The sequence below is a fragment of the Portunus trituberculatus genome, chromosome 12 (genome assembly GCF_017591435.1).
Source record: "Portunus trituberculatus isolate SZX2019 chromosome 12, ASM1759143v1, whole genome shotgun sequence".
Classification (NCBI taxonomy): Eukaryota; Metazoa; Arthropoda; class Malacostraca; order Decapoda; family Portunidae; genus Portunus; species Portunus trituberculatus.
This window is the reverse complement of record NC_059266.1, coordinates 9,115,862-9,143,170: the sequence shown is the minus strand read 5'-3', so window position 1 is coordinate 9,143,170 and position 27,309 is coordinate 9,115,862. Positions and strand designations below refer to the sequence as shown.

Sequence of the window (27,309 nt, the reverse complement as noted above, 5' to 3'; positions counted from 1 at the left end):
TGGTGGGTGAGAGAGCAGTGTTTCAGAAAACAGCTCATTGTAGGTATTTTTAATGTTCTAGTGACTTGTACATCATTAATAGGAGAAACAATCATCACTGGGCTTTGAAAAAAAAAAAAAAATCTTTTTTTTTTTTTTTTTTTTTTAGTTTTAGTGACATTAACAATACATTATCACCAAATGAAGCACTACTGAGAACTCTGCGACCTTTGAACAGTCGTGGTGAGAGTTTCATAACACGCATCCTTCTGTCTGTTCCTCTTCCTACTTCTTTATTTTCTCCCATTCATCCTTCGATCTTGTCTTTTATCTCCTATTACTCCTCTTCTTTGTTCTCTTTCCTATCTATTTCACCTCTTTCCCCTATATATCTCCGTCCTATCATTTTTAATTCATCTGTCTTGATTTCTACTTCAGCGGTGATGTGAGACAAAAGTTAAAATGATTTCGGAAATAATTCTGGAAATACAACAATTCAAATACAAACAGAGTGAGGGGAAGAAAGACAGAGAAGGGGGATAAGGAGATGGAACGGAATGGAGAGAGGATCGAGAGATGCCATAGTGTGGGAATCCAGGTGAATATGCCACACCTTAAAGACCAGTCTAGATTGCCTTGAGTATTTAGGTTTTGAAGTGTTTCTATAGTTTTATTCCTTTCCCGGTGGCCTCCGTAGCACACTAAAGAGGTTTACAGCTTCAAGAGCGTTTTCAGGTTTCTATCACTAGTTGATGGGCACTTTTCATTTCATCAGGGATCCGAAATACATTTGAGAGTCGTATATAGCTCATGACAGTATCCCTTATTGAGTTTGTAAGAAAGGTTACTGCGGGGAGTGTTTCATTATCAGCTTGAATATCCTCAGTTTGCTCCCAGACTGTAGGATGTCTTAGGCAATAAGGTGTGCAATATGTGTATTTATTTATTGAAATACTTGTATTCTTGTTGTGTATACTGTACAGAGTTATTTTTGTGATACTTTATCCTTAAGTCTTTGCCCAGGGGGTGGGTGGCAAGGCCCATCCTCCTCCTTTGTTGTAATTATTTATTAATTCAACAATAAATGTATCAATCAATCAACTTGAGTAACATTTTAAGGTTGTACTTGTAAAATTACTGCCGTCTTCAAGGGTATAAAACTTCGTAAGTGAATAGACAAACAAAATAAGTAATTAAGCAACAAATCACATAAACCAAAAAAATATAATATATCCTTGCAATGAAGAATAACAGAGAGAAAGGAAAACCAGTAACACCGTTGGAAAGAGAAAAGACTCACCGCCTCCCGCAAACACTGCCATCACAAACAGTGTCACAGTGGTCAGTGGCGCCTGTGGTGGGAGTGGTAGTGATGGTGCTGGTGCCGTGGTGTTTAGTATTAGTTGTCTTGCTAGATACCCAGATAGATCCACTCACACAGCCACATATACTGCAAAAACAAACTCATACCCAAAACATTCTTAAACACACTCAGAACCAAACTGAATACACATACACACAAGTGAGGAGTGTTACCACATTCTCGACAATGTTTAGCAGCACCAAGCCCCAAGACAAGAGCGAACCAGCAGCGCAAGCCAGGACAACATACCACCATCACCACAACCCTCCACAGTGCCACACGTCCATTTAATCAAGGTATTTTTAAGGCCAATCACTTATCTTTAGGTTTCCTTTACATAAGAGTGAAAATAGTTTGAAATGTACCCAGGTAAACAAACAGTCGTCAGTATTACCAGGTGGTAATACTGACTTTCACTTACTGTAAGCCAAACATGCCTCAGAATGGAGCCACTAGTCTTGCATTTCATATCCCGTGGTCAAATATTGCCGATAGGGCTTAATTTTTGGTTGGGTTAGAGCATAAAGGAAAATAACATGGCGCCCACACAGTTCCTCTGGTGTTGCCGGCTGCTGGCTCCCCCCATGCCCCCCCCACCATCCAGGTAGCCGCCCCCAGCCCACGGTTTCCAATACTTTTTCATACATTTCCTATCGATAATATTACGCTTCCATGGTATGTTTTTATGGTTTCTATAAATATGTTGTTCTCGTTGAAGAGTGTTCCGCACCTCTGTTTGGTAAATATGTGGCTTTTGGTGGTGTTTAATGGCGGAGGTCTGAGCCGTTTTACCGGTCAAAATTTACGATTTCCCAATTGGAGCTTTAATTATTTCAAACTATAACCAGGCCTTTATGGTATCAAAGAGTCGCCTATGCTCTTTTAAGTGTGAAATCAACCCATTGAGTCAAATATGTGGAGTTTGAAATGGTGTTCAGTGCTGTTAAGTATAAATTATATATTTTACATTCTATTTGTTTACGTTCTTTGGTTCACGGTCTGGCTCGTTCTAGAATGGCTTAAAATATAGTTCAGACTCAGTAAAGTGTGTTGAGTACTCTCCAAGTGAAAATGGCTGGACGTTTTAGCAGTGTTATAAATGAAAGGGTGTTTATATTTACCATGCTTAACCTTTACATTTCTTTAAAACTAGTTAGGCAGGAGGTGTTTTGATGTTGTGGAAAATAGTTTAAGTATTTATCGAGTCATAAAATAACAAGCATTCGGCCCTGGCTTCGTTTTTTCGATAAGTCATTTTTAAAATTATTTACGTATTTAGACGAGTCACCGCCTGTTCCCGCGCTCTGATGACGTCACAGCCAAGGTGGTGACTCATCATAGCCTCGGGCTGGCGCCTCCCTCCTCCAGTCCCGCACTTCGTCAATATTTTGCCTGATATCTAGTGATTTCTACGTGTTTTCGTGTGTTTTTAGGCTCCGATGTGTAGATGATAGTAGTAGAAGGAAGATGAAAGGAGAAATAAAGGAAGTGAGGAGGAACAAAGGGTAAAGGAAGGAGAAAGAGAAGGAGCAGCCAAGCAACTTAACTCTCCCTCCACTTCGTCAATATTTTGCCTAATATCTAGTGATTTCTACTTGTTTCTATATGTTTCTAGGCTCAGGTGTGTAGGTAATAGTAGTAGAAGGAAGAAGAAAGGATACATAATGGAGGATGAGGAGGAAGGAAGGAGAACAAGGAGGAAGAGGAGAAGCCAAATATTTACAATCTTTTAAGTGTTTTTATGTATTTCTAGGCTGTGATGTGTAAATGAAACAGTGAAAGGAAGGAGAAAAAAGAAACAAAACAAGAAGACGAAAAAGAAAAGAGGAAAAGGAGGAGGAACCGAATCACAATATTTAGCTAAGTCTCCCATGTAATCCTGTCGATCTTTATAATGCACTTTGGTGTTTTGCGGGGTATATTTCGGTGTTTAAGTATGTATAGTAGTGTTGCATGGTGTTCTAGTACATTTGCAGTGTTGAAAGTTTGTTTTTAGAATGCATTTTGAGTGTTGTGAATGTGTTAGACAGTTTTAAGTATAATTTACGAACTATGAGTATGTTATGGGAGTGTATTTGAGTATTTGGGTATATTTTGAGTGTGTTTGGAGACATTGTAAGGTGATTATGATGTTTCGAGTGTGTTTTTAGATAATTGTGAGTGTGAGAAGTAGTTTGGGTCTGTGTGGGGGTGTCTTTGGGTGTGTTTTGTGGTGTGCTGGTGCTTTTGGTGTATACTGAGTGTTTCTAGTGAGTTTTGGGTGTTTACTGGTATCATAGTAGTGTAGTATGGTGTTTTGAGTGTGTTTTGGGGTTAATTTCGAGCATTACAAGTGGTTGGGTGTATCTGGATGTGAGGGAGCAGTTTTCTGTGTGTGTGTGTGTGTTCTGAGTGTGTTGTTGCATACGCACATACTTTATTTTATCAAGAATAAGAAAAAAAAAAGTAAGAAGAAACCAGTAACAATGAAGAGATGTCACCATTAAAATTTCTTCTCCCATCTCCGTTAAAACAACAAGTAACTGAGAACTGGCAACTGTCCCTCTCTCACACACACACACACACACACACACATATCAGTGCAGCACCAGCAGTCGTAAGGAGGCTGCATCTCACACTCCTGGAGGCTGCACGTGTCTGTGGCTCCAATGACAAACTAAACCATGTAATTGTGAATGGTTTAAGGCTTCACCATTACAGAGAGCCACGGGAGCGGTAAATCAGCGCTGTATCGGCTGTTAAGAGCGCTGTATTCACTTTACCGGGAAATATTTCTGCCTGCTCCCGTGTTTACCTGTCAGAGTGGTTACCTGTGCCCCGGGAGTCACCTGTGGGTTAATTAAGGTGGTGTGGTGTTGTGGTGCCGCCCCTCCCCAGGATCACGTGGCACCTCTCAATAAGTGCCAAGATGACACGGCACTGACTGGCATTGTCTAGGTGGGTATGTGTGTGTGTTTTGGTGGCTACTACTACTACTACTACTACTACTACTACTACTACTACTACTACTACTACTACTACTACTACTACTACTACTACTACTAGTCTAACCTTGTCTTACTAACTACCAGACAATATTTCTGACACTTTTTAAGGCCACAATCGACACAATTAAGTCTGTAGTGAAATTAATTAACGACCTAATCTCGCCTTGCCTTGCCTTGCCTTGCCTACATAATTAAGTCTGCAGTGAGGAAAGTTGACCTAACTAACCTGGCTTACATATTTAAGTCCACAGTGAAATAAATGAACCTAGCACACTTATTTAAGACTACAGTGAAATTAATTAACCTAGCCTAGCCTACATAATTAAGAGTGTAGTGCAATGAATCTAACCTAACCCACAGTGAAATTAATTGACGCATCCTAACCTAACCAATCTAACTTAACCAAAGTAACTGCTAGACAATATTTCTGCGCAAAACATAACATATTTTTCAGGCAGCGATCTACGTAACTTAAGAATCCACAGTGATATTGGAGAAGTAAATTGAAACCTAACCTAACCTAAAAAAACTAACCTAACCTGACTTGACTTACTAGACACTATTTCTACAAAACTTCACCTTTTCAAAGCCACAATCCACGTAATTAAGAATCCACAGTGAAATTGGAGAAGTAAATGGAACTTAACCTAACCTAACTTACAAGAGAACATTCCCTACACAAAACATAACACTTTTTCAAGCTGCAGTCCATGTAACTTAAGAATTCACAGTGAAATTGGTGAAAATATATGTAACCTAACCTAATCTAACTTGCTAGACACTTTCTCAGCAAATGTGTGATGCAGGTTGTTGATCCACAGAACCCTTCTCTCTCTCTCTCTCTCTCTCTCTCTCTCTCTCTCTCTCTCTCTCTCTCTCTCTCTCTCTCTCTCTCAAGTTGTGCCAGTTGTAAAATCATTCAGTCTCAATTTCTTCACCAATTATCACTCCTTCACCTGGTTGGATTAGTTCAGGTGTGGAATAGAAAGGAGTGCATGTATGTATGTATGTATGTGTTTATTTACCTGAGGATCACCTGTGCTATAAGAGAGACAGACAGACAGATGGACGGACAGACAAATTAATCTAATAAGCATACAGATTCATATAGGTAAATTAATTAACGACAAAAAACAGCGATTATTTATTTTTTAACCTTCAGTACCAGATCTATTATGTTACTGAAGATTGGGAATTGGGAATATATTTAGTGATGTGGTGATATTTGTCTTGTGAAGTACTGGTAACTCTTGATTTACGCTTTTTTATATGCGATCGAAAAAATATTATAATTAATTGAATTTGCACGATTGGTTTGCTTATACACAATTTGGACCACATCCCCACTATTATCTATTGTTTCGTATGAGAATTACAAGTTTGTTTTATGGGAATTTTGAAATACGATGCCTCTTGGAATGCATCTATTGTATAAGTCAAGAGTTACCTGTACGATGAAAATAAAATGAGAAATATATGGTAGCTATATAATTTTGTTGTTTTTGCGCAGGTGTTCCTTGAGACATGTAATTTATTTTAAGGGTTATGCAAGGGTAGAAAGGTTGAGAAATACTGATCTACAGGTTCAGAAACTCATGTATGGGATTAAAATAGTGAAGACTGTGTCCATTAATCTTTTGACCTCTTTAGACCCTTCCTATGGTTAATAAAATGGTCTAATGGTACACAAATCTCAAGGTAAAAATGTGTCTCAGTACTAAAGGAATTAATGGCCTCAAAATATACTTAAAAGAGAATAGGGGTGAGGGATTAATTGATGGTGGTGGTGGTGATGATGATGATGATGATGATGATGATAGTGATGATAGTGATGGTTGTGGTGATGGTGGTGATGAATATATTTGTACTTAATTTCCTATTTCTTTCCTTTTTTAGGGTGTGGGAGTGCATAGAAGAAGGAAAACGAGGAGGAGAAGGAGGAGGGAAAAGGAAAGTGAGGAGGTGAAGAAGGAACAAAAGTAGAAGGAAGAAGAAAAATGAGGAAGTGAAGAAGAAAAAGAAGAAAGAAGGTGAAGAAGAGAAGAAAAGTAAAAAGGAGAGAAAAAGAGTAGAAGGAAGAACGGAAAAAGAAGAAAAATAAGGAAATAAAGAAGAAAAAGAAAAAAGCAGAAACTACTACTACTACTACTACTACTACTACTACTACTACTACTACTACTACTACTACCACCACCACCACCACTATGGAGTTGCTAAAGAGGATATTCTCGGCCCTCTTCTATGGCCTATGTTCGTTCCTCATCATGGTGATCAACAAGATGATTCTCACCACGTACAAGTGAGTCACCCCCCCCCTGCCCTCTCTCTCTCTCTCTCTCTCTCTCTCTCTCTCTCTCTCTCTCTCTCTCTCTCTCTCTCAGCTTTTTTTAGTTAAGTTTATTTATTTGTTGTTTCAGTGTGAGGTGTTTTCAAGGTTGGTTTTGGTTCATTTTAATTGTTTTTATTTATTTATTTATTTATTATTATTATTATTATTATTATTTTTTTTTATTCATTTCTCTTTATTTATGTATTTTTGAGTTGTTTATTTATTTATTTTCCAGTGTGAGGTGTTTTCATTGTTGGTTTTGGTTCATTTTCATTGTTTTGTCTCAGTTTTCTCCTTTTTGTTGTGTTTTGAGATTATTTTGGGTGGTTTTCGATGTTTTATAGTTGTCGAGTTTCTGTCTGAAGAAGTGTGTGTGTGTGTTTGTTTGTTTGTTTAGTTGTATATTACAGAGTTCGAGTGGGGCTCCTAGTGACCTGTCTCCATATCTACTTTTATCCAGCTTTTCCTTAAATTCATGCATACTTTCTGCTGCTACAATCTCTTCATTCAAGCCGTTCCAGATGTCCACTGTCCTGTGTGGAAAACTAAACTTTTTAATGTTCCTCAAACACTGACTTTTCATGATCTTGGAGTGTCCTCTTGTTCGTCTTTCTCCATCTTCAGTCAGGTCTTGTCTGTCTGTCTTTTCCATATGGTTTACTATCTTATACATCATTATTAGATCTCCTCTCTCCTGCCTATCTTTCAAAGTTGGCAGTTTCATTTCCTTCAGTCTTCATAGGTAAGGTCCTTCATCTCTGGCACCATCTTTGTAAAGGCCCTCTAAACTCTTTCTAATTTCTTGATATCCTTTTACCTATGTGGAGACCTCACCACTGCTGCATATTCAAGTGTGGGTCTTATCAAAGTGGTTATGATCTTTTCATCACACTTTTCTCCTAATTGAATGCCACCCTGATATTTGTTAGTGTCTTGTATGTTGAAGCAAACAACACATTTATGTGGCTTTCTGGAGTCAGGGTGTCTTGTATAATCACTCCCATGGCTTTCTCTTCACTGCTCTTCATTATAATCTCTTCTCCCTTTTTGTATTCCCATGTAGGTCTTCTATTCATTTGACCCATTTCCATCACTTAGCATTTCTTGGCATTAAATTGTAATTTCCACTCTCGGCTCCATTCCCAGATCTTGTCAGTATTTCTCTGCAATTCCATACAGTTCTCATTGCTCTTTATTACTCTCTCATCTGCGAACAAATTTATGTAGCTACTTGAGCCCTCAGTGTGTGTGTGTGTGTGCGTGTGTGTGCAGTCTTTGTCTATATTCATCCACTACTTTACATATTTATTTACCTATGATGTTGTTACCATGTGTAGGTGTGTGTGTGGTGTGTGTGTGTGTGTGTGTGTACATCTGTGTTGACATGTGCAGACTTCATAGGGATAAACAGGTGTGTTGCATACCTAACCACCTGTGTGTCTGTATGTATGTACGTCTCCAGATCTGTGTGTCCCAAACAATAAGGTAGCGATTGAGGTGAAGAATTTATACACACACAGACAAACAGACAGACACTAACACACTTACACACACATACATACTCACACTCACACTCACACTCACACTCACTTCTTGGATAAATGTAGATATGGAAACGGAGCCACACGAGCATAAAGCCCAGGCCCTGTAAAACTACAACTAGATAAATACACATACACACACACAAAGCCATGTCATGGAAATGGGAAAGAGTGAAAGACAACCTGTGGGAATCTATAAGATGGGAGATGGAGTAGAACTGGAGAAAGTAAAAAAGGAAAAGGATTTGGGAGTGACGATGGAAGAAAATAATCAACTGGCAAACCATATTGATAGAATTTTCAGAGAGACATACAATTTGCTAAGGAATATTGGAATAGCATTTCACTACATGGACAAAGAAATGATGAAGAAATTGATAAGTACTATAATAAGACCCAGATTGGAATATGCAGGAGTAGTGTGGAACCCTCACAAAAAGAAACACATAAGGAAGCTGGAGAGACTACAAAAAATGGCTACAAGAATGGTCCCAGAACTTGAAGGGATGACATATGAGGAGAGACTAAAGGCTATGGATCTTCCAACATTGGAGCAGAGAAGGGAGAGAGGGGATCTCATACAAGTTTATAAATTGATAAATGGAATGGACCAAGTGGACAATGAGTATCTGATCCTGAGAGAAGAATATGCCAGTCAAAGCACAAGATTGTATAGTAAGAAGCTGAGGAAGGGAAGATGTGTAAGAGATATTAAAAAGCATAGTTTCCCGCACACACACACACACACACACACACACACACACACACACACACACACACACACACACACACACACACACACACACACACACACACACACACACACACACCACTAACCCACTGACTCATATATAATTCTTTTTCCTTTATTTGTACAAGTTGTAATGCTTTACATATTGATTTCTTGTTTTTGTTTCTCCTTTATTTATCATTCCTTAACCCCTTTAGTACCATGACGCATTTCCCTATTCATTCAGGTGACCATTTGGTGATTTTCTACAGCTTCAAAAACTCATGTAGGGGATTAAAATTGTGAAGTCTGTGGCCATTAATCTTCTGACCTCCATAGACTCTTCTTAATGTCAGTAAAATAATCTAATGGTACACAAATCTCATGTTTAAAAATGTGTCCCTGTACTGAAGATTTGGTGATTTTATACAGCTTCAGAAACTCATGTGGGGGATTGAAATAGTGAAAACTGTGGCCATTAACCTTCTGACCTCCATAGACCCTTCCTAATGTCAATAAAATGGTCTAATGGTACACAAAACTCAAAGTAAAAATGTGTCTCAGTACTTTCTCCTTATTCTTTTTCTTCTTTTTCTTCTTTTCTTCTTTTCTTCATCTTTCTTTTCCCTCCTCGTCTCCATTTTCCGCTTTTTTTTTCTTTTTTTTTTTCTTTCTTTCCCTTCCCTCTCTCCATAGATCCTTCCTAATGTCAATAAAATGGTCTAATGGTACACAAATCTCAAGGTGAAAATGTGTCCCAGTACTGAAGGGGTTAATGCTATTGTTTCTATTATGAATGGAATACTGTATTAGACTAGGTGGAGAAGGGAGTGTGTGTGTGTCTGTCTGTCTGTCTGTGTGTATATATGTGTGTGTGTGTGTGTGTGTGTGTGTGTGTGTGTGTGTGTGTGTGTGGTAGTGGTTAGTTGAAGCATACAGTTATACATATTTCTCTCTCTCTCTCTCTCTCTCTCTCTCTCTCTCTCTCTCTCTCTCTCTCTCTCTCTCTCTCTCTCTCTCTCTCTCTCTCTCTCTCTCTAAGGTAGATAGACAGATAGAAGTAACACAGATAGATAGGATGAATAAATAGGAGAAATATAGACAGATTAATTAATATACCCAAAAGATAAACACACACACACACACACACACACACACACACACACACACACACACACACACACACACACACACCCCTGTTGATATGCGCAGTTCAGCATTTCCTTAATTTTAAACTCAAGGATGAGAACAAATTAATGAGTTATTTGATTACTAATTGATGTAATTGTGAAATACTTACCTTATTATTATTATTATTATTAGTAGTAGTAGTAGTAGTAGTAGTAGTAGAAAGAAGGGGAAATTTTTTTTTATTGATTTATATTACTTGATAAGGTGGTGGTGGTGGTGGTGTCAGAAGAGGAAGGGAGTGGTGGAGGTGATGTCAGTATGTGTGTATGTGTCACTTCTCCTCCTCCTCCTCCTCCTCCTCCTCCTCAATAAGACTTAATCACCTTCCTGTGTGTTTGGTTTTTAATCTTACCAAGGGCATCTCTCTCTCTCTCTCTCTCTCTCTCTCTCTCTCTCTCTCTCTCTCTCTCTCTCTCTCTCTCTCTCTCTCTCTCTCTCTCTCTCTCAAATGGAATGCTGGGTTCTGCTCTTTCAAGGTCATGAACCCCTCCTTCTCCTCCTCCTCCTCCTCTTCCTCCTCCTCCTCCTCCTCCTCTCCTCCTCCTCCTCCTCCTCCTCCTCCTCCTTTCTTCCTCTTCCTCTTCTTTTGTCCTTTATCTTCTTCCTTCCTTCGATGCTCTCTCTCTCTCTTTCTTTCTTTCTTTCTTTCTTTCTTTCTTTCTTTCTTTCTTTCTTTCTTTCTTTCTTTCTTTCTCTCTCTCTCTCTCTCTCTCTCTCTCTCTCTCTCTCTCTCTCTCTCTCTCTCTCTCTCTCTCTATTCCTTGTTTCCTTATTTTTCTAGTTCTTCGTCTTCTTCTTCTTCTTCTTCTTCTTCTTCTTCTTCTTCTTCTTCTTCTTCTTCTTCCTTTCCCATGGCCTTGTCTTAAGTGCAATTAGTCTCTCTCTCTCTCTCTCTCTCTCTCTCTCTCTCTCTCTCTCTCTCTCTCTCTCTCTCTCTCTCTCTCTCTCTCTCTCTCTCTCTCTCTCTCTCAAGGGTGACGAGAAAGAAGCAAATAACCCGGCGGTCAGAGAGAGAGAGAGAGAGAGAGAGAGAGAGAGAAAGAGAGAGAGTTAGGTCTACCAAAACCACAATGTAATTACTTCTCATAAAAAAGGAAGAAAAAAGAAAGTGAGTGTGTGTGTGTGTGTGTGTGTGTGTGTGTGTGTGTGTGTGTGTGTGTGTGTGTGTGTGTGTGAGGCTTGATTACAGTAAGGAGAGCCATGTACACACACACACACACACACACACACACACAGGATAAACAAACAAGGAAGCAGAGAGAGAGAGAGAGAGAGAGAGAGAGAGATAGTAATATTTTAAGGATATTTTTTAGTTCTAGTGACAGATTAGCAACATTTCTACACTCGGAAGCCCCACTAGTCGTCTCAGTGGCCTTGGGAAACAGTCGTGGTTGAGAGAGCAAAGCGTTGGAAGACTAAGTTATCGTAAAACTACTAAAAACCCCTTCAGTACTGGGACACATTTTTACCACGAGATTTGTGTACGATTAGACCATTTTATTGACATTAGCAAGGGTGTATGGAGGTCAGAAGATTAATGGCCACAGTCTTCACTATTTGAATCCCTTCAGTACTGGGACATATTTTTACCACGAGATTTGTGTACGATTAGACCATTTTATTGACCAGAAGGATTAATGGCCAGTCTTCACTATTTGAATCCCTTCAGTACTGGGACATATTTTTACCACGAGATTTGTGTACCATTAGACCATTTTATTGACATAGGAAGGGTCTATGGAGGCCAGAAGGTTAATGGCCAGTCTTCACTATTCTATTCCCCCCACATGAATTTCTGAAGCTGTATCAAATCACCAAATCTTCATAACCGGAACACATTTTTCACCTTGAGATTTTTGTACGATTAGACCATTTTATTAACATTAGGAAGGGTCTATGGAGGTCAGAAGATTAATGGCCAGAGTCTTCACTATTTTAATCCCCCACATGAGTTTCTGAATCTGTATCAAATCACCAAAGTCACCAGAATGAATATGAAAATGCGTCATGGTAATGAAGAGGTCAAAACGAAGGAAAGTAGCAACTCTGTACAAGATGATTGGTGAGGTTGTGACGATAGTGATTGGTGAAGTGACGAGATGATAGTGAAGAAGATAGTAATATTGTGCGGTGTTTCAGAGAGAGAGAGAGAACCCGTGAATAGCTGTGTGTGTGTGTGTGTGTGTGTGTGTGACGACAGTATGTGCACAAAAAGAAAAAAAAGCGGGAATGATTACCAACGAGATTATTATTATTATTATTATTATTTATTTATTTATTTTTTTTTTGTGTAATTCATCACGGTCGTCTACTGGTCACCCAGCCAGCCTTCCCCATTACGGAGCGGTGTCAGAGCTCATAGACCGATCTTCGGGTAGGACTGAGACCACAACACACTCCACACACCGGGACAGCGAGGCCACAACCCCTCGAGTTGTAATTTTTACAGGGCCTGGGTATTATACTCGTGTGGTCCCGTCTCCATATCTATACACATCCAACTTTCCTTTAAAACTATGCACACTCCTCGCTGACACCACCTCCTCGCTCAAACTATTCCACACTTCCACACATCTCTGCGGGAAACTATATTTCTTCACATCTTTCAAGCATACTCCCTTGGCTATCTTTTTACTTTGCGATCTCGTACTTCTATTTTCCTCTTTCAACATCATTTGCTCATTATCCACTTCATCCAAACCGCTCAGCAGTTTATAAACCTGTATTAAATCTCCTCTTTCTCTTATTTGTGTGTGTGTGTGTGTGTGTGTGTGTGTGTGTGTGTGTGTGTGTGTGTGTGTGTGTGTGTGTTTTACTTATCCACACACACACACACACACACACACACACACACAGTAAAGACAAGTGTGTGTGTGCGTGGCGAATTGACGTTGTGTGTATGTAATTCACCTCGGTCGTCTGCTGGTCACCCAACCAGTCTTCCCCATTACGGAGCGAGCTCAGAGCTCATAGATCGATCTCCGGGTAGGACTGAGACCACAACACACTCCACACACCGGGACAGCGAGGCCACAACCCCTCCAGTTACATCCCCTACCTATTTACTGCTAGGTGAACACACCCCACACATTAATAGCAGCGCCCATTTGCCTCGCCGCTTCCCGGGACTCGAACCCGGCCCTCTCGATTGTGAATCGAGCGTGCTAACCACTACACTACGCTGTGTGTGTGTGTGTGTGTGTGTGTGTGTGTGTGTGTGTTTATATTTGTCCACACACACACACACACACACACACACACACACACACAGAAGGGGATCTGATACAAGTTTATAAATTGATCAACGGAATGGACCAAGTGGATAATGAGAAACTGATCCTGAGAGAAGAATATGACATTCGAAGCTTAAAATCACATAGTAAAAAGCTGAGAAAGGAAAGATGTCTGAGAGATGTTAAAAAAATATAGTTTCCCACAAAGATGTGTTGAGACATGGAACAGTTTGAGTGAAGAAGTGGTGTCACCAACGAGTGTGCATACTTTTAAAGTAAGATTGGATAAGTGTAGATATGGAGACGGGGCCACACGAGCATAAAGCCCAGGCCCTGTAAAACTACAACTACACACACACACACACACACACACACACACACACACACACACACACACACACAGGAGAGACAACTATGTGTGCGTGGCGAGATGACGTGTGTGTGTGTGTGTGTTATAGGTAAAAGAAAGGCTGAGGGAGAATATAGCCTGTAGGGGATTAGCATTACTACAAAGAATAACTCTCTCTCTCTCTCTCTCTCTCTCTCTCTCTCTCTCTCTCAAAATCTAGTAGTTTTTTCTCAATTCACTCATTCACTCATTACTTATCTTCCTTTATAATCTCATCATCATCATCTCTCATCATCATCATCATCATCATCATCATCATCATCATCATCATCATCATCTTTTATGAGTGAAGAGTTGTCCCATCTCTCTCTCTCTTTCTCTCTCTCTCTCTCTCTCTCTCTCTCTCTCTCTCTTGCATTATTAAGTTGAGGAATAGGATGAGAGAGAGAGAGTGTGTGTGTGTGTGTGTGTGTGTGATTCACCTCGGTCGTCTGCTGGTCACCTAGCCAGTCTTCCCCATTACGGAGCGAGCTCAGAGCTCATAGACCGATCTTCGGGTAGGACTGAGACCACAACACTCCACACACCGGGACAGCGAGGCCACAACCCCTCCAGTTACATCCCCTACCTATTCACTGCTAGGTGAACACACCCCACACATTAACACCCAAGCCCATTTGCCTCGCCGCCTCCGGGACTCGAACCCGGACCCTCTCGATTGTGAGTCGAGCGTGCTAACCACTACACTACGCGGTGTGTGTGTGTGTTTGTTCTCGTAAGAGCGGAAATGCTGTAATACTTTTTACCTGCTACTCTCTCTCTCTCTCTCTCTCTCTCTCTCTCTCTCTCTCTCTCTCTCTCTCTCTCTCTCTCTCTCGACCTTGCGGCTGTGGGGTGAAGGTCGCTGTTTCTCTCTCTCTCTCTCTCTCTCTCTCTCTCTCTCTCTCTCTCTCTCTCTCTCTCTCTCTCTCTCTCTCTCTCTCTCAAATTTTATGCTGACGTGTGTGTGTGTGTGTGTGTGTGTGTGTGTGTGTGTGTGTGTGTGTGTGTGTGTGTGTGTGTGTGTGTGTACATCCAGTATGTACAGGGACAGTCAGGTGTTTCTCTCTCTCTCTCTCTCTCTCTCTCTCTCTCTCTCTCTCTCTCTCTCTCTCTCTCTCTCTCTCTCTCTCTCTCTCTCTCTCTCTGGTCACGTTTGTTTTGCTTCTTAAAAATTTACTCTTACTTTTTATCTCATGTGGAAGAAGAAGAGGAGGAGGAGGAGGAGGAGGAATGTCTGTACTCTGGAAAAGTCTGGAGGAGGAGGAGGAGGAGGAGGAAGAAAGGAAATGAGAGGGGTAAAGGGCAACTCTCTCTCTCTCTCTCTCTCTCTCTCTCTCTCTCTCTCTCTCTCTCTCTCTCTCTCTCTCTCTCTCTCTCTCTCTCTTGAAAATCGAGATGGTGGTTGTAGTAGTAGTCGTAGTGATAATAACTACTACTACTACTACTACTACTACTACTACTACTACTACTACTACTACTACTACTACTTTTACTACTACTACTACTACTACTACTACACAATGATAGGGAAGAAGGAAGAGAGGGAGGGACAAAGATAGAAGAGGAGGAGGAGGAGGAGGAGGAAAAGTAGTAATAGTAGTAGTAGTAGTAGTAGTAGTAGTAGTAGTAATGATTCAATTAATTCTGTGTTTAGCCATGGTTTGTTTGTTTATACTTCACAGCTTCACCACAAAGTCATCACTGATATTGTGTGACTCTGATCTTAAAACTTCATCACAATATCCCTCTTCTTCTCCAGCTTACCAAATCTAACGTAACCCCAAACCTCACCTCATCTCACCTAATCCCTGTTTTTCTTCTTCTTCAGCTTACTAAATTGACTTTCTCCTCCTTAACCCCTTCAGTACTGGGACGCTTTTTTTACCATGAGTTTTGAGTACCATTAGACCATTTTACTGACATTAGCAAGGGTCTATGGAGGTCAGAAAATTAATGGCTACAGTCTTCACTATTATAATCCCCTACATGAGTTTCTGATGCTGTATCAAATCACCAAATCTTCAATACTGGAACTCAATTTTTTCCTTGAGATTTATTTACGATTAGACCATTTTGTTGACATTAGGAAGGGTCTGTGGAGGTCAGAAGGTTAATGGCCACAGTCTTCACTATTTTAATCCCCACATGAGTTTCTGAAGCTGTATCAGATCACCAAATAGTCACCAGAATGAATAAAGAAACGTGTCCCGGTGCTGAGGGGGTTAATAGCATAACTTCATTTCCTTCTCATTTGCTGACGTTACAACTTCATTACTCCTCCTCCTCTTCCTCCTCCTCGTTTAATTCACGTATCTCAACAAAAACATTCACAAACTCTTATATCACAATCACGTTCATTATTAAAACTATGAAATCACTAGCTACGTGTGTGTGTGTGTGTGTGTGTGTGTGTGTCAGTGTTTCAGTGTCAGGGTCAGTGTATCTATCTCTGCATCACCAAACATTGCACCAAACATCCATCAAACACACACACACACACACATTTCTCATTTATCTTCATACATTTCAACATCTACACTGTATATTAGGTGTATTTATGTGTATTATCTTGTATTTACTATATTTACTAGTATATTGCAGTTCCTTGGAATTATATCGCTGTGTTTTTATATATTTCCGTAATATTTATCAGTTGTTGTCGGTGCCCTGTGTGGAACGTGACGGGGGCCCCTGAATAGGAGTGACGTGGCAGCATTCTCTCTCTCTCTCTCTCTCTCTCTCTCTCTCTCTCTCTCTCTCTCTCTGGGTATGACGTGGCAGTAGTAGGAGGAGGAGGAGGAGGAGGAGAAGGAAGAGGAGGAGGAGGAAGAGGAGGAGGAGGAGGAGGAGAACTTTGGGAGATATAGGAAGAGGAGGAGGAGGAGGAGGAAGATAATGAGGAGGATAAGTGAAGGTTAGGAGGAGGAGGAGGATGGAAGAGCGTGGGAACTGAGAGAGAGAGAGAGAGAGAGAGAGAGAGAGAGAGAGAGAGAGGTCATTCGTCTTAGGTCATGGATCGCAATGTGTGCTGGGCTAACATTGGACTGCATACGTGTCTCATCTCTCTCTCTCTCTCTCTCTCTCTCTCTCTCTCTCTCTCTCTCTCTCTCTCAAGAAGTTATATTTAGCTGTTTTTCTTGTTATGTTCTCTCTCTCTCTCTCTCTCTCTCTCTCTCTCTCTCTCTCTCTCTCTCTCTCTCTCTCTCTCTCTCTCTCTGATATAATTTATCTATTCGGGAAACTAAAGAGAGAGAGAGAGAGAGAGAGAGAGAGAGAGAGAGAGAGAGATTTCAACACAGGACAAAGTACGAATTTATGCAATAGAGTGAAAGAGGAACACACACACACACACACACACACACACACACACACACACACACACACACACACACACACACACACACACACACACACACCGTGTAGTGTAGTGGTTAACACTCGACTCACAATCGAGAGGGCCGGGTTCGTGCCCCGGACGCGGCGAGGCAAATGGGGTTGGGTGTTAATGTGTGGGGTGTGTTCACCTAGCAGTAAATAGGTAGGGGATGTAACTGGAGGGGTTGTGGCCTCGCTGTCCCGGTGTGTGGAGTGTGTTGTGGTCTCAGTCCTACCCGAAGATCGGTCTATGAGCTCTGACACCGCTCCGTAATGGGGAAGACTGGCTGGCTGACCAGCAGGCGACCGAGGTGAATTACACACACACACATTCGTCTCCTTGTATAATCTTCTCTTATCATCTCTGACATTTCGTGTGTCGTCGTGTATCTTTTATAGTTATTGTACATCGGGCTTTTACCCTGTCAATCGTATTCTCTCTCTCTCTCTCTCTCTCTCTCTCTCTCTCTCTCTCTCTCTCTCTCTCTCTCTCTCTCTCTCTCTCTCTCTCTCTCTCTCTCTCTTCATTTATTTATTTTATTGTTTTTTTCGTAGCGTAAAAGACTAAACAAGGATACGAAATGAATATAAAAAGAATTATTCTAATATTCTTCTATTTATTTTTTACATTTACATTCTTTTTATTTCCTTTTAATAAGCAAAATTATACAAAAAGTAGGAACAATAAAGAAAATACTATTTATCTATTTATCATCAATTACCCTCAAAATTATGACATACGAGGAAAAAGAAAAAGTCAAATGACCTTCCAAACTTCCAAACTTCACAATTCAGTAAATGAATCAGACAAAATTAATCAAATAAAATGAATAAATAGATACATTCATAATCCAAAATGAATAGATAAATAAATAAGTACAATCTAAATAAATGAATAAATAAATAAATAACGCACCTGTACACATAAGCTAGCCGTGAACCAGGTGTACATACAATATTAATTAGATACTGAGACAGGTGTGTGTGTGTCACTGTTTGATCTGGTGCAGTCTCTGACGAGGCAGCCAGACGTTACCCTACGGAACGAGCTCAGAGCTCATTATTTCCGATCTTCGGATAGGCCTGAGACCAGGCACACACCACACACCGGGACAACAAGGTCACAACTCCTCGATTTACATCCCGTACCTACTCACTGCTAGGTGAACACCACCTGCACGTGAGAGGAGACACACCCAAATATCTCCACTCGGCCGGGGAATCGAACCCCGGTCCTCTGGCTTGTGAAGCCAGCGCTCTAACCACTGAGCTACCGGACGTGTGTGTGTGTGTGTGTGTGTGTGTGTGTGTGTGTGTGTGTGTGTGTGTGTTACTATATAATATTAACGTGTCCCTTTCTCTATCACTATTTTTTCTCTCTTTTCAGGTTCCCCTCCTTCCAGTTCGTGGCGCTTGGACAGGTGAGAGAGAGATTATGAAGGAGTGAGAGGCAAAAACCATGAATATTATTGAGAGAGAGAGAGACCCATGAATATCTGTGTGTGTGTGTGTGTGTGTATATCAATGTTTACCTAATGAAGTGTGAATGTGTCCCACCTGTTAGTCATCATCTCAGACACTTGAGTATCCTACACTCTCTCTCTCTGTGTATACCCTACCTGGCACACTGATTATCCTACACTCTCTCTCTCTGTGTATACCCTACCTGGCACACTGATTATCCTACACTCCCTCCATGTATACTTTAATGACACTTTGATTATCCTGCACTCTCTCTCTCTCTCTCTCTCTCTCTCTCTCTCTCTCTCTCTCTCTCTCTCTCTCTCTCTCTCTCTCTCTCTCTCTCTCTCTCTCTCTCTCTCTCTCTCTCTCTCTCTCTGTATAGTTTAATCCTACACGACACTTTGATTATCCTACACTCCCTCTATGTATACTCAAAAAAAAAAAAAAAACCTAATTGAACCTAACCTCCACCTCCTCCACCTTCCTCCTCACCTAACCTAACCAAACTTACCTATTCATCCACCTCCACCACCTTCCATCCACTTCATTCACTTTTCATCCACCTTCATACACTTTTTCATCCATCTCTACCTTTCACCCACTTTTCATCCACCTCCACCACCTTTCATCCACCACCTCCATTTTTCATCCACCTCATCCACTTTTCATCCTCATTATCCACCTTTTGTCCACCTCATTCACTTTTCATCCATCTCCACCTTTCATCCACCCTCATCCACCTTTCATTCTTCTTTCATCCACCACCTCCATTTTTCATCCTCCTTATCCACCTTTCATCCACATCATTCACTCTTTATCCATCTTTCATCCATGTTTCCATCTTTGATCCACCTCCACCTTTCCTCCATCTTATCCACCTTCCTCCACCAGATGACAGCCACAGTGGTAGTGCTGTTTGTGGCCAAGAAGCTGCGTGTGGTGGATTTTTCAGGATTCTCGTTGGAAATTGTACCAAAAATCTGGCCGCTGCCTCTCATGTATGTGGGCAACCTCATCTTTGGTCTCGGAGGCACCAAGCGACTCAGGTGTGTGTGTGTGTGTGTGTGTGTGTTTACTTAGTTGTATAGTACAGGGTTTGAGTGGGGCTCATAGCGTCCTGCCTCCATATTTCCACTGATCTAATTCTTTAAAGTTATCCACATTTTTGCTGTAACAACTTCATTACTCAAGGCATTCCACTTTTCACCTTTCTGTGTGTGTGTGTGTGTTTTTTTTTTTTTTTTTTTTTCCCCTCCCAAAGAGAAGTAACTAGTCTTTCTGTGTCTTCCCCGCCAGCTTGCCGATGTTCACCGTGCTGCGAAGGTTTAGCATTCTCTTCACCATGATCGCCGAGAGACTACTGCTTGGGTAAGGGTGAAGTGGCTTTCTTTCTTTTTATCAGTCATTCATCTCTACTGCTTTTTGTGTCATATTTCTCTCTTTCTTTTTCTTTTTCCTTTATTTTCTGATTCTGTGTTATCTCCCACCTTTATCCAGTCTCTCTTGTCATTCCTTCATCTTATTCTCTTATTATTTTCCTGTCTTCTATCTGTTTTGTTTTCTCTCTCTCTCTCTCTCTCTCTCTCTCTCTCTCTCTCTCTCTCTCTCTCTCTCTCTCTCTCTCTCTCTCTCTCTCTCTCTCTCTCTCTCTCTCTCTCTCTCTCTCTCTCATTCCTCATCTATGTCATACCTCCAACCTTTATCCTGTCTCATTATGTCTTTTTTCATTCCTTCATCTCTTATTCTCTCTTTATTTTCCTCTCATCATTCCTTTTGCTTTTATTCCTCTAATATTTTTCTTCTGTGTCATTTATCATCTTTATCTTGTCTCATTATGTCTTTTTTCATTCCTTCATCTCTTATTCTCTATTTTCCTTTCATATAATTCCTTTTGCTTTTATTCCCTCTAATATTTCTCTTCTGTGTCATATTTCTCATCTTTATTCTTTCTCATTATTCCTCTCCTTTGTTTTTACTATTTCTCTAAGTCATTTTCTAGCTCCCTCTGTCTCTCTATTCTCATCATTTATTCCTGCAGTTTTGTGTGGTATTAGATTGCCTTAACTCTTTCATCCTTTATCTTTATCTTACCTCGTCAAAAGTCTCTAATCTATCACTTTGTCTTCTTTTGTCCTTATCTAACCTTATCAGTCCTCTAATCTACATCTTTGTCTCTTAAAAGCCATTTATTATACTAGTCCTTGTGATTTTCCCTCTACCTTCCCTGGGTTCATAAATTTCCAACCAGTCTCATGATAATCACATTTTGTATCACACCTTAGCTTATCTTGACTCTGGTTATGTTAGACTAGTGTTGCATTATGCCTCTTAAATCTCTCTCTCTCTCTCTCTCTCTCTCTCTCTCTCTCTCTCTCTCTCTCTCTCTCTCTCTCTCTCTCTCTCTCTCTCTCTCTCTCTCTCTCTCTCTCTCTCTCTCTCTCTCTCTCTCTCTCTCTCTCTCTCTCTCTCTCTCTCTCTCAATCCCTTCTGTACTGGGACACATTTTTTATCAATGAGTTTTGGGTGTGATTAAGCGATTTGATCTACATTAGCAAGTAGGTAGGAAGATTAATGGCCAGAGTCCTCACTGTTTCAATCCCTACATAAGTTTCTGAAGCTGTATAAAATCACCAAATGGTAAGCAGAATAAATATGAAAATGTGTCCTGCTACTGAAGGGATTAATTCTTTAGCCTCTATTTTAAAACACTTCCTTGCCACACCTTCACTCTTATCAAAGGGCTCTAGTTGAAGTGACAGGTTTTTAAGGATGTTTTTTTTTGTGATTCTACTGACACCTTCACTATTTTCAAAGGGGTCTAGTTGAAGTGACAGGTTTTCAAGGGTGTTTCTGTAAATCTAGTAACACATTAACAAGTTTTCTGCATTATCAACAGGACAAATCCTCTTTAGAACTCAGCTAACCATCACTGTAATCTTTGATAAATGATCACGGTGAGAGAGAGAGAGAGAGAGAGTGTTTCTGAATATGGCTCTATATCTCACTGTACGACCTTGAATCATAACTGTGTGTCTCCTTGCAGTGTCCACCCAGCCCTCACTGTGCAGCTGACTGTGTACATGATGATCCTGGGCTCCATCATTGCTGCTGTGTAAGTATTGTGACTCACTGCCTCAAGAGTCTGGTGTGTTGGTTAGCTTCAGTCTGTGCGAAGCTTAATATATGACTGTGTGAAGCTTGACTAAGATATTCTTATCTAAATACTTCCCTCTACACCTTCAGAATCATCTTAACACTCTCCTTCTTTCTCTTCACCTTCAGGAATGACTTGTCCTTTGAAACCATTGACTACTTTTTTCCTTCACACTCTCTAAATTAACATACCCTTTTAAAACTAGCTAAATTAAAATTTTCCCTTCTACACCCTCAGAATCAACTTAACACTCTCCTTCTTCCTCTTCACCTTCAGGAATGACTTGCCCTTTGAAACCATTGACTATTTCTTCCCTTCACATCTCAAAATGAACTAAATACTCCCCTCTACATCTTCAGAATCATCTTAACACTCTCCTTCTTTCTCTTCACCTTCAGGAACGACTTGTCCTTTGATTCCATTGGCTACTTCTTTGTGCTGACCAACAACGTGTTCACGGCGGGCACTGGTGTGTACGTCAAGAAGAAACTGGAGAGTAAGGAGCTGGGGAAGTATGGCCTGCTCTTCTACAACTCCCTCTTCATGCTGCCCTTCGCCACTGTCTTCTGCTGGATCAATGGGGACTTTGTGAAGGTGAGAGAGAAAGTGTGTGAGTGTGAGGGAGAGTTTGTGTGTGTGTGAGGGAGAGTGTGTGTGTGTGTGTGTGTGGCTTCTCCTGGATCAATGGGGACTTTGTGAAGGTGAGAAAGAGAGTGTGAGAGTGTGAGGAGAGTGTGTGTGTGTGTGAGGGAGAGTGTGTGTGAGTGAGTGTGTCTTTTTCTGGATCAATGGGGACTTTGTGAAGGTGTGAGAGAGAGAGAGAGAGAGAGAGAGAGAGAGAGAGAATGTTTGAGTGAGTGTGAGGAGGAGTGTGTTAGAGTAAGTGTGGATGAGAGAGGAGAAATTTGTGTATGCCTTTTTATCCTCTTTTTCTTCCTTTCACTCTTAAACCAGTGGCACTCTTACATAAAAACATAAGAGTGAAAGACAATTGCTGCTACATCTGCACCTAACCTAACCTAATCATGCCCTTTTGTAAACCTAACCTAATCTAACCATACCTTTTTTTCTCCTTTTATTTCATCCTTTTACCCTTAATTGATGCCACTTTTACATATAAGTATAAGTAGCAGTAAGAGATTTAATTCCACTACAGCATTTACCTAATCTAACCCAACCCAGTCTAACCCAAGCAAACCTGACTTAACCTAACCTAACCTAAATTACTGACTTAAATTGAACTGATCTATGCTATTATTAACCTAACCTAAACTAATTAAATTCTCTCTCTCTCTCTCTCTCTCTCTCTCTCTCTCTCTCTCTCTCTCTCTCTCTCTCTCTCTCTCTTGTATATGTTTTTTACTTCCTCCTTTCATCCCTTTCTCTCTCTTCCTCCTCCTCCTCCTCCTCCTCCTCCTCCTCCTCCTCCTCCTCCTCCTCCTCCTCCTCCTCCTCCTCCTCCTCCTCCTCCTCCTCCTCCTCCACCAACCTAAACCATTCCTAACCTAACTTAACCAAAATAATTCTTAGCCTAACCTAACCTAACCTAACCTAACCGGCCCTTTCCTCCTCAGACGTGGGAGTACGAGGGATGGCGGGACCCAGCGTTCGTGAGTCAGTTCCTGCTGTCGTGCATCATGGGGTTCGTGCTGATGTACTCGGTGATGGTGTGCACTCAGTTCAACTCAGCACTCACCACCACCATCATCGGCTGCCTCAAAAACATCTTCATCACGTACCTGGGCATGATCATCGGAGGGGATTACGTGTTCTCCTTCTATAACTTTGTGGGGCTCAATATAAGGTGTGCGTCTGGTGTTGTGTGTTGTTGTGTGGTGATGATTAGCTAGAATGGGTGTGTTTCTCCTTTTATAACTTTGTGGGGCTCAATATAAGGTGTGTGTCTGGTGCTGTGTGGTGTTGTAGTGGTGTTGTGTGGTGATAATTAGCTAAAATGGGTGTGTTTCTCCTTTTACAACATTGTATGGCTCAATATAAGATGTGTGTCTGGTGTTGTGTGGTGTTGTGGTGGTGTTGTGTGGTGATGATTAGCTAGAATGGGTGTGTTTCTCCTTTTATAACTTTGTGGGGCTCAATATAAGGTGTGCGTCTGGTGTTGTGTGGTGATGATTAGCTAGAATGGGTGTGTTTCTCCTTTTATAACTTTGTGGGGCTCAAGATAAGGTGTGTGTCTGGTGTTCTGCCGTGTTTCGGTGATGTCGTGTGGTGTTGTGGTGTTGGTGATGGTGGTAGTTCCTTTCTGTGTGGTTAGGATGAGTCTGTTTCTCCTCCTATAACTTTGTGGGACTCAATATAAGGTGTGTGTCTGGTGTTGTGGTGGTGTTGGTTCCTTTCTGTGGGGTTAGGGTTGGTGTCTTTCTCCTATGGGTGTGTCTCCTATAACTTTGTGGGGCTCAACATCAGGTGTGTGTCTGGTGTTGTGTGGTGGACTTAGTCTGTTGTGGGGGTTTGCCAAGGTGTTATAAAAGTCCTTCTCAGTTTTGTGATGTTCTAGTGACATTTATATGTGTGACTGGGTATGTTGTGTGATGTGACAAGGTGTTACAAATGGCCTCCTTGGTTCTATGATGTTCTTGTGGTTTATATTTGTCGCTGGGTATGTGTGTGACATGACAATGTGTTATAAAAGTCCTCAGTTTTGTGATGTTCTAGTGTTATATGTGACTGGGTATGATGTGTGATGTGGCAAGGTTTAGAGTAGACACACTATGCTACTACAACCACTAACTCGCCTCTCTTTATCGCAGCATTGTAGGCAGCATCATCTATTCCTGGGTGACATTTAGACAAAAGGACAGCCCCAAGGCAGATACAGTGAAGCCGCCCACACCTGCCACAACGGTATAGTGGTAAAAGACTGACTGGTGGGGCAGAGCGGTGAGTCCCAACACTCCCTCAGACGTGCATGCTGGGTCCCGGTGGATGGCTGGTCTTCCTGGTCTTGTTGGTCTTGTGGGTCTCCTCCACACCTACCCACGTACCGAGTCTCCTTTTCCTCCTCTCCCATGATGCACCGATTGTCTCTCTCTTTTTGTCTGTCTCTCTTTATCTCTTTCTCTTTTCTTTCTTTTCTTTTCTTTCTTTTTCTCTCTCTCTCTCTCTCTCTCTCTCTCTCTCTCTCTCTCTCTCTCTCTCTCTCTCTCTCTCTCTCTCTCTCTCTCTGGGTTTTGAAAGCTTTTGTTAAGGTAGATTTATTTTTCCTCTTTTTTCCCTTTTTTCTCTATTCAGTTGTGTTTTTACTATTGTTTTTGGTTTTATTGTTTATTTTACCTGTTTTTTGCACTCACAGTATTGTTTTTAAGTTTTTTTTTTTTTTTTTTTTTTTTTTTTTTTTTTTTTTTTGTTTGACATAAGAGCACTCACCTTTGGGTCGAATGAAGGAAATGTAGCCATACACGATTAACCCCTTCAGTAGCATGACACGTTTCCATATTCATTCTGTTTACTATTTGGTGATTTTCTACAGCTTTAGAAACTTAAGTGGGGGATTAGAATAGTCAAGACTGTGCCCGTTAATCTTCTGACCTGCATAGACCCTTCCTAATGTCATTAAATTGAGAAAACACTGTGTGTTGAGGATTTTTCAAAGAGGGAAGGTTTCAAGCAACACAAAGTCTCCATTCCTGGTCAGTATTGAGGAAAGCTGTGGGTGTTGAGAATTATTCAGAGGGGGAAGGTTTCAAACAACACAAAGTCTCCATTCCTGGTCAGTATTGAGGAAAGCTGTGGGTGTTGAGGATTGTTCATTCTGGTGACGGGACTTACTGCTCTTGCCTTGCTCTGTCTCATCACCATTCATCCTGTGCACACTCACACTCCTCACTCCTCACTTCATTCTCATGCTTCAATGCACACTTACTTTATAGTTATAGGACTGCCAGGAAAGACTCTTAGTTTCCTTATACTTAATTTCTTGTTATGATTTTTCCTATTACATAATCAGAAGAGAAATTACTAAAATATTTTCTTTCTTATGCAAAAATATCTCATTTCTTGTTCAAAAGTTTTCCATTACATAATCAGGAAAAAGAGAACTATGGTTTGTCTACTCTAAAATGGCTCCTGGATTTAAGACACATTGTACCTCATTGATAACGTCATTAATTTGATGTGAATCATACTTGTTTTCTGTCAATCAGCGCACTTATTAGAAGGACAGCTCACGGTTTGCCTCAAGATCTGACAGCCACGCATCCCCTGGGACGCCATTCAGACTGAGACCCAGGAGCCATTTTAGAGTAGACACACAATAGTCGATATTTTTTATTTTATTTCTGTATATTTCACATCAACATGTCTAACACCAGTCTGTAGCCAACATCCAGAAACACTTTGCTATCTCACCACAACTATTATCAAAGGCAACAGAGATGAACAGCCAGGTTGTCTTCTTTGTCAATCTTGTAGCACAGCAATGTACCAAAATTCAAGTCTTGGCACACACTTCAGCAGTCTCCCCCATTAATAACAAAAATTTTGTTCATCTGTCACTAAAACCGTAGAGAAATATCCTTAAAAACATGTATAACTTCACTTAGTTTGCATTTTACTGTAGTGTATTGAGGTATTTTGTGGCCTTCCTGGGGTTTATTGGGGTTAGTTTGTGTTTTACTGGGGTGTAATGAACTAGTTTGGGACTTTCCTAGAGTATATTGGGGTGTATTGAGGCTAGTTTGGATTTTATTGGGGTGTTTTGGGGGTAGTTTGAGATTTACTGGGGTGTATTGAAGCTAGTTTATGGTGTTTTGAGGTGTTTTGGGACTAGTTTGAGATATACTGGGGTGTATTGAGGCTAGTTTATGGTGTTTTGAGGTTTTGGGACTAGTTTGAGATTTACTGGGGTGTATTGAGGCTAGTTTGAGATATACTGGGATGTATTGAAGATAGTTTGGGGCTTTCCCAGGATGTATTTGGGTCTACTTGGGTGTACAGAGGTTAGTTTGAGCACCACCTTAAACCTTCTGAAAGCAGTGAGGGCGTAGCACAGAATCATTTCACAACATCGTCCTTTTCTCCACATATAACACTCATCCCATCAAGACATCACCTCATCACCATGCACCATGACAGAGATAACAATGTGCCTTACTCTTCCAGGCATCAAAGAGGAGAAACATGTGGGTATGACTAGACACAGCCACCCAGAGACGCCTCACCAAGCTGTCATCTGTTCACTGGGGTAATGATCACTTCCACACACATGAAGGCAGCATGTACCAAGAGAGGCCTGGAATGTGTGGCTGCAGGTGTTGTCTGAGGAAGTGCTGGAGTGTGTTGGGTGTTCGAGGAAGTGTATTGGAGTGTGTTGAGTTTGTTGGTAGAAAGAGAAGGTGGAAAGATGTAAAGTTTATTAAATTTTGTCGTTGATAGAAGTGAAGGAGGTTTGTTGTGTGTGTGAGTGATGTTTGTAAGTGTAAGAGGAAATGCAGAAGTTTCTTGAGTTGGTAGAAAGAGGAGCTGGAAAGTTGTAGAAGTTTAAGTTTGTTGTTGATAAAAGACCTTGGAGTTTGGAGCAAATGGAAAGAATTAACCATGATGCAAAGAAAAGAGA

The 27,309-nt window shown here is 40.9% G+C and overlaps 1 protein-coding gene across 2 annotated transcripts; it reads left to right on the top strand.

Moving 5' to 3' along the window:
• The first annotated feature begins 1,309 nt into the window (after positions 1 to 1,309).
• Positions 1,310 to 27,309, top strand: LOC123502661 (UDP-sugar transporter UST74c-like). 2 transcript variants are annotated; one of them, XM_045251825.1, is made up of 11 exons: positions 1,310 to 1,638; positions 3,096 to 4,279; positions 6,226 to 6,628; positions 18,507 to 18,540; positions 19,475 to 19,629; positions 19,880 to 19,951; positions 21,627 to 21,695; positions 22,136 to 22,331; positions 23,312 to 23,541; positions 24,506 to 24,599; positions 26,856 to 27,309. In XM_045251825.1, the coding sequence occupies exons 3-11, from the start codon at positions 6,534 to 6,536 to the stop codon at positions 26,883 to 26,885; spliced, it is 975 nt and encodes a 324-aa protein (XP_045107760.1). In that variant the 5' UTR covers positions 1,310 to 1,638; positions 3,096 to 4,279; positions 6,226 to 6,533; the 3' UTR covers positions 26,886 to 27,309. The 2 variants fall into 2 exon arrangements, with proteins under 2 accessions (XP_045107760.1, XP_045107761.1); XM_045251826.1 differs by having other exon boundaries at positions 24,506 to 24,635.